At 48.8% G+C, this 8,062-nt stretch overlaps 1 protein-coding gene across 1 annotated transcript; it reads right to left on the bottom strand.

Moving 5' to 3' along the window:
* Window positions 1-1,456: 1,456 nt before the first annotated feature.
* On the bottom strand, window positions 1,457-7,185 carry OTOP3 (otopetrin 3; the record flags this gene model as incomplete). The annotated part of the gene is made up of 6 exons (XM_084218642.1): window positions 1,457-1,627; window positions 2,328-3,259; window positions 4,053-4,201; window positions 4,771-4,829; window positions 5,586-5,722; window positions 6,801-7,185. The coding sequence occupies 6 exons, from the start codon at window positions 7,183-7,185 to the stop codon at window positions 1,457-1,459; spliced, it is 1,833 nt and encodes a 610-aa protein (XP_084074768.1).
* Window positions 7,186-8,062: the final 877 nt, after the last annotated feature.

Here is an 8,062-nt window from a genome sequence, read left to right as displayed (position 1 = left end):
AAGGTTTGAGGTTAGACCTTAGCATGTATGTGCTGTGGATCCCATGGTACAAACACTAACATGAGAATAATAATTAACTTTATTGGAGCCTAATTTATCCAGCTGTTATTTCTCATGACATATTTCTGTTGACATGGGCCCAAATACAAACACTTATTGGGCAAAGTTCATGCTCATGCAATCAGTCTCACTTAGAGTTTTACAGAAAGTAAAACTGCCTGAATGCTGAATCCTCAGTTACTGTCTTGGGAGAGGTTTGCTTTACTAGGGAATCCCAAAAAAACCCCATAAATAGGCTCTAATCCTAAACCCACACTGATCCTGGGATTCATTTACAAAGGAACAGAAGCAATAATGAGAATGCCTTTTGTGCCATGCTTGGGTAAGGGTCATGACAGATTTTGACTGATTATAGGGCAGGCCTGCTCTTAAATCTCATAGAATGCCAGAATGGTTTGGGTTGGAAGGGACAATAAAGCTCATCTGCCATGGGCAGGAATTCCTTCCTCTAGGCCAGGCTGCTCAGAGCCCCCTCTGAATGTAAGAGCAATTTAAGTGAGTTAACCTTGAGCCCATTGAGTGCGGAGCAGACCCAGAGATTTCACATGACACGCATGAAAATTCAATCTCTTTATTTTGGTTCATCAGGCTCTGGATTTAGGACCCATAGTCACAAGCCCCTTGCTCTCCCACATGCTTTCAAAGCAAGCATCCCTATGGAACACATCCTAATGGGTCTTTGATCAGGCACCTCACTGCAGCTGCCTTCCTTTGTGCATGGTGGCCTCAAGAAAGGTTGTGAGTGTGCAAGGCAGCAGCACAGACCAATGTGTTGGGGTGGGGAAAGATTCACAGTGGATCTGGCAGTGGCTTGATCTTGAACTAGCCCTTGTACAAGGATGGGATCTTGGGTAGTCCACATCAGATGATAACATCATCTGTGGTGTGTGAAGATCACCCACAGTGCTTCCCTAGTGATTCCCACCTGAGGCTTTGGGAGTGCCTGTAGGAAGAAGTAGTGTTTATTCTCAGTAAGGCAAGGTGATGTAATAGCTTTTATTTTTTGGTTACTTTTGATTTTCTGAATTGGTGTAGGCCAGTCGTCATTGCTTTTGCTGAAGGCTGCCCTTGCCTTCTTTTATCTGGAAAATCTCAATAGGAGTTGTTAAAGTCCCATTTGCTGCCAAACAGCATCTACTGGCAGACTGCTGACTGCATGTGTGATTCCTGAGAGCAGTGAGAGTTTGTTTATGAGCTTTGAGTCTATTCTCTATGGTGGAAAATGATAATATTAAAGAACCTCTTCTGAAATTCACTGTGATGTTGTACAAGAAGTCCAAGCAGAAGCTGGAGGGAAAAACTCTGAGAAGCTTCCATGTGCATATCTACTGCTTACTGCATCTTTGTTCAGCATCAGTGATTCTCCCCAGCCCCTGGGGTGGGGGTCCAGCTTGGCTCAGGCTGTCACGTAGACCTCCAGGAGCCCCCCGACGGAGTGCATGCGGTAAAACACGGCCAAGGGGAGTCCGAAGTTGACGATCGCAAACCAGGTGGAGTAGCCGTAAAATGACCTTTCCAGTCCATTCTCAAAGAGGGGGTGAGCCCCAAACGTGGGTATGACCCATAGCTGGAGAGATGTGAGGGAAAGAAACACAAGTCAGAGGATGACAAACTGTCTCCTACTTGCACCCTAATTTCAGCACTGGCTCAAGGGTTGTAGGAATATCACAGGGGTCTCCTTGCCAGGGAGGAGAAGGAAAATCCCATAGTTATGCTGTTGACTCCTTGCTGTAATTCAAATCCTGTTGAATCCCTGGAAACCTAGAGACAGCCCCATTTTGCCCCAGCCTGCTTCTCTTTCTACAGGGTTTCATTGTTTCCCTGGGCAATGGGTGTTCACTGGATTAAGGCTGCAGTGTTGATTCAAGATCCCAGACCTTTACTGAGTGAGTTTCAACCCTGGAGGTTCATGTTTACAGAGACTTAATGCATTTTCTTTCATATTTCTCATGAAACACCCTCAATGAGCCTAGCGGGTTTTTTTTCAGGGGCTAAAATCTTGGCCAGTAAGGATTTATTAGCTGTCTCCTCCCTGCACCCGTGAAACACAGTAATACTTGACTCTAAGGGTAAAAGAGAGACTTTCTAATTATGAGGGTGGGGTATTACCAGCAAAACCGGTCTTGACTTGCCTCACCAGTAGGTTGAGACTTGGTGGGCAAAGGTTTTTGTTTGGAATACAAGAGAAAGACAAAGAGATCATGTCTGTGACACAGGTCACCGTGGCTCAGCCGGAGCTGTGACACAGCAGAGAGCACAATACTTACAATGATGTTGCACAAAACTAAGAAGAACGAGATCTCCCTCAATACTTTTCTCTTCCAGCTCAGGTGAGAGTAGGTATGGATGTAGGACAGGGAAGCTTTCCGGATCTCCTGTCCCAGCTCCAGCACACTCACTCGTCTCTGGCTGCAGACTTCTTGATTCTGCTCTTCCTTAGTGTCTTCCTCCTTACCAGGAGGTGTCTGGCTCTGCTCCTCTTTGCTGCTCAGCGTGGTCTCCTCTTCCCCAGGCAGCTCTGCAGCCACCGTGTGCTGCTCGGAGTGTCCGGCATGTTTGGCCTCAGCTGCTGCTACAACATGCCGCCGGTGGAGCCCATCGATGACGAAAATATTTTGGGTGATGTTCTGAAAGATGACGAGGACACAGTAGGCCAGCGCAAGGCTGTTCACTGGGTTGCTGGCGTTGGTGGCCAGCAGGGCCACAATGGAGAAGTAGGACATGCAGATTTCGCCAAGGGACGCTGCCATCAGCAGAACCACGTCCAGGCTGCGGGTTGGGTTCTTCACCGTGTCCAGCTCCTTTTTTTCCAAGGCGTGGATGACTGTCCCAATCGCGGCAACCACACACATCAGGGGCAGGAGCACAATGTAGTAGGAATAATAGATGATAAAGACCTGGTGGCTGGTGTCTAATCTGGTGGCCTGGATCTCGTACATCATGAAGACACAAGCCCCGATGATTACAGCACTGGTGCCCAGCACTGGCCCAAAGACCACCCCATGGAGCTTGAATATGGGCTTGGTATCCAGGTTGTGGTGGTGGCAGATGCGTCTCCCCACGTTCTTCCACATGACGTAGAGCATGGAGCAGCAGATCAGGCAGTACTCGGTGTGGAAGGGGTAGAGCAGGATGTAGCCCTTCTGGAAGATTGTGCAGATGGTCGTGTTTGGGCATATGCACAAGGCAGTCTCATTGCCTGGAGCATGAGAAGAGGAAGGTGACAATTAAGAGAGATGACCTGGATGTCACGGCTGTCTTTGGGAGTTTCTTGAGCGCAGCCACAACATGTGTGTCTGTGCCTCAGAAACAGGGATCACAAGAAAGTTATATGGCTACTGCTCAGTCCTAAAGGATATGAGGATTCAGAATAACACAGCTTAGCTAATGTCTTTTCCTACCCATGGTCAACACCACAGGTGCTGGATGAGAGACTCCTCTTCCTTCACAACAAAGCCTTCTCTATTTCTCCCCCTGGAATATTAGATTCCCCTTTCTTCCTCTATATCCTCAGAAAGAAGACTACAGCAATTACATGAGCCTCTTCTAGTCTGGCAATCCTGTGCTTGCAGTTAATAGGAAAAAGTGAGCAAAAATGCTAATTTATGGTGGGCTTTTCCTTTCCTAGACCTCAGTTTCAGGGTTTCATAGCAGATCCCTCCCTCCAGGTGAAGATCTTCTCCCCTTGCAGCTCATTTCCTCGAGACAACCTCCAATAATAGGGAAGTTGCTGCATTTGGGGGAAGTGGAGATATCTGAATCCCTGAGACTCAGAGGCTCCCCAGGGAAGTGCACCAGCACCAAGCCTGACAGAGTTCAGGAAGCGTCTGGACAATACTCTGGGGCACACGGTGGACTATTGGGGATGGTCTTGTACAGGACCAAGAACTGGACTTTCTGATCCTTGTGGGTCCCTTCCAACTCAGTATATTCTGTGATTCTGTGGTTCTGTGAAATGTTGTTTTCCTAGGAGTCACCTGTGTTAGCCTAACACCAATGGGGATGTGAAGAAGGAGCCTTGCCTGAGAATCGCCGCTCCACCTCGCGCAGCTGAGACTCAATCTCCATGTGCAGGGTGTCGTTGGTCACGTCCAGGAGCCAGACAAGAAGGTTGGTGGCTATGGTGACCATCAGCCCACACCTGGGACAAGACACAGGATTTGTACAATGTTTGGAGATGGCTCACAGTCAGTGTGTCCTTCCCGTCTCGCTAGGCCATGCAGAGATTTGAGCACAGATTTGTGCCTGCTCTACCTGAGGCCCGTGGAGTGTAGCTTTGCATAAACACACCTGAGCATATTCCCACTTGCCATTTACAAAGGAGCAGGGCAGGCAGTGCCTGGTGAAACTCGCCTCAGCTGAGACATCTCCCAGTAATAGGAATGGGGAGGACCCCCCCCCCCCCCCCCCCAATCCTCCAGTCTGTGAGCTGGTCCCTGAGACAGGCAGCAGGAAGACATTTGGGAGGAAGGAAGAAGCTTTGCAGCATTCCAAGGCACAAAGGAAAACTGAAGGGAGCTGGTGAGCTCAGTTCAGTGGAGGGAGGATGGGTCTGAACAATGCATCGCTTGGTTCTTGTGTCACCCAAAATATAGGGTCTGTGCAGGATCAGATGCACACATTTCTAGCAGGAATCATAATGGACATCACAGGCAGAAAGGAAAAGTTTCTTTAGAGCAGTAGAAGGCATTTTTTGTCGTAGTTTTTTACCTGGTGAAGTTGTGCTGGACTTGAATGCAGTCCTTAGAGTGATGCCACAGAAAGTAAGCCTGCAAGTGGGGAACAATAACACCGTGAGCAGGGTGAAGTTAGCAGCTGGCTGCACACACGGTGGAAAGAAACAGGTAGACAAGAAGGTACAGGTCCAAGCAGGAGCAAACCTGCCTCTGTGCAAGGGTGCAGGGACAGGTGTGCACCTGCACCCCAGTGCTGAGGCAGGTGCTGGCATCCTTGGGTAAGGGCAGCATTTACGTGTGACTGCACTGAATGCACATCCTGGAGCTCCGTGTTCCTCTGTCCTGTTCATGTGGGTATTTGCTGCTGAGGTGGGAATTAGTTTACTTTTCAAATATGGCTTTGGGTCTGTAAAGAAGAAGGCTGGTGTTGAATAACAAGGTGAAAATGGTGTGAGATATCTTTGTGTGCAAAGGACTTTGTTGGGTGGATGGACTGGCAAATACAAACAGGAGCTGATGCACAGAGTGGTGCAAAGGCATCTCTGGCAAAATGTGAAATTTCCTCTCCTCTCTCCTTACTTTGTTTCAAAGCAAATTCCTCTGGATCCTATGACATGTCAGGTATTTCTAGTGTAATTTTGGAATCTTTCTCCCCTGTCTCTCTATGTGGTACACAGGGAGTGCAGGTAGCATTTGGAGTAGTGTGTGATGCTTCAATGCTTTCAGTGCTCAGGAGAATGCCCCATGTTCATTCACTTTCCCACGTCTCCCAGCTTCCCCCCAGCCCTGGGGCTCCCAGGAAAGGGACAGAGAGAATAAACAAGCATACAGAAGGGTAATGTGCAGTACCTGGGTGCAAATAAAAAGAATTCCAATGATGGGGAACACGATTTCCACCCTGGATTTGCACTGGACGAGGATTGTGCTGTAGCCAATCTGAAACACGTTCAGGAGGACGCTGCAACTGCCAAACAGCAGCACTGACCCTGCACAAAGAGCAAAGGACAGTAAATAAGCCCAGATGTGTCTGAGGAGCATCTGAACTTGTCTGGGGATAGGAGGCCTTGTGCTCCTTGGATTTGTGTGGAGCTGACAGTCTTTCTCCTGGAATGCTCATGATTTTAGAAGAGGACAGAGGAGAACTTTATTCCTGAACCTGATTGTGTGCTCTGACTGGTTAAAGGCGTTAGGAAAATGCAAGGTATTTTCTAGTGCTTGGATGCAAGGTGGGGAGGGGTTTTTTGGGCTTTTCTGTACAATCTGAAATGACGGGGTAAGTTAATGGTGGGTCATGCTTTCTGCCTTGTGGAGTAAACCTGAGATGACCACAGGTCTGCTAAGGCTTGAAGCAGTCCCATCTGCAGGAGTTGGAACCCTTTGATTGTTTTTCCCTTTTGCCTTGTACATTTCTCTGCAGCTTTAGATACTCAAGTACCTTGCAGCTTCCTTCAATTGATTCTCCATGCTTAGTTAGCAAGACAGATCCTAACTAAAAACTCCATTATAGACCAGAGGCAGGGCTGCTGTGAGAACAGTAATTTCTCAAAGTGGGGCAAATACTGAAGGGAAAATCTCCCAGGAAAGCCTGGGTGTCACTGGGATGTGACTCAGTGGGTAAGAATCCTTCCGTGGCAACAAGGCTGCGGTGATGTTAATTGAGGATGATGGAGACATAGGGCCACTGGAGGGCTCTTGGAGGATAAACACAGTGATTCTCCTCTCAGTTTTCAAAGTGCTCCCGCCTAAAACCTTTCCTATGGTTTTCCCATGGTGCTCAGTTGCTGTCCTGGAAAGGGCGTATGCCTGGATTTCTCTTTGTGAAGGGACCAGAGAGCAAAGTTTGACTAGAGGCTGAAGGGAAGCTGAGTTTCAGGCTTTCCTGGCTGCTCTGGTTCCACTCCGTGGCACCCACTGTGCCCATCAGCCTGACAGGAACTGGGAGGTTCCCAATGCCCTAACTGCATATTCTATGGCTTCTAGCTCTTCTAGTAACAGAAGAAGAATTTCTTTGCCTTCCAAGTCTTTGGAAGAAGGCATGAGAGAAGAAACAAAAGCAGAACTTACCCCTAACCCAGATGGGTCCGGCGTGGGAGTCCCGGTAGAGCACCGCGTGTGGCTGCCGTCTGGTGCCCATCAGGTAGTAAATAATCCAGAACAGGCACGAGACCTGGAGGATGGAGAGCAGGATCCAGACGTCTGCCAGAGTGATGGCCACCTTGTTGAAGATCATGCTGCTGATGAAGGCGCTGCCCAGAAACACCACGTTCATGGCCAGCAGCCCTGAGAAGAGCTGCCCAGCCTTCTGAGCTTGCCGGTCCCTCTGCTGCACTGAAGAGCAGTGACGGTACAGCCAGAACTTCTCATAGTGGATAATGGAGGTGTCTGCTGGGACTGATGCTGACCTGCTCTTGCAGTGGTGGCAGGTCTTGCAATCTTTCTTTTCAGACATCGTTCATCTGCCTGGGGATCCCCTGCTGCATTGAAAAGAGGGAAGGTTTAAAGGGGGGATGTGCTGAGATGGGAGGTTGTATGCTCTGCTGTGAAGGCCACTTCACTTTGACCTCCCTTCCTTGCTTTGCAGCTTTTCCTTCCTTCTCCAGAAGCTGGATGAAAGAGAAAAGGAGATTGGTTTTTAGCCCAGGTTAGGCATTAAAAATTTCCTAGTAGACAGAGTCATTGCAGGGCACTGGGGAAAGGCCTTTCTGCCAAAACCTGTCCAGAGACATGGGATTGAAGTGGGTGTCTGGTATCTGTACCTGCCCCACCACTACCAGGAGCTGCTGGGACCAGAGGTGCTCAAACCATTCCCACCCTCACCTTTCACAGCTTCTCCAGCCCTGGGTTCAGGTCTTCTCCTTACCCTTTGTTGCCATAAGGATTAGCTGGAAATGAAGAGCAAGCTTAGACCTACTCAGAAATTCAGAGCTGTTTGATTTTCAGTTGATGGGTCCAACCTCTTCCTTTTGTTTTGGGGCCCTGAGAGTTACAGGCTCCTTGAATGGTCACACAAATTGTGGCAGAGTTGGAGAGAATAAACAAAGGATCTGTAAAGCTTGGAATAAGCTGCTGGGAGAAGATCCAAACTCCCACCCAGGTGGGCTGAAACTTGGAAACAATCAGTACCTGTTTTTCTTTCCTTTTCCTCTTGTAGCACAAGGCCGTGAGGGCACTGGCAGAGAGGAGCGGGAGAGATTCCCGGGGCAGACAGTCAGAGCCGGGGAGCGTTCTCACCCCATCCTCTGGTAAAATCTTGGTAGGACTGTACTACTCTTGAGAGGGAAATCGTGCTGACAGAAAGCAATCAGGCAAGATCAGCCTCTCTATAG

This window comes from Fringilla coelebs (assembly GCF_963513975.1).
Source record: "Fringilla coelebs genome assembly, chromosome: 19".
NCBI lineage: Eukaryota > Metazoa > Chordata > Aves > Passeriformes > Fringillidae > Fringilla > Fringilla coelebs.
This window is presented reverse-complemented; position numbering and strand designations above follow the sequence as displayed.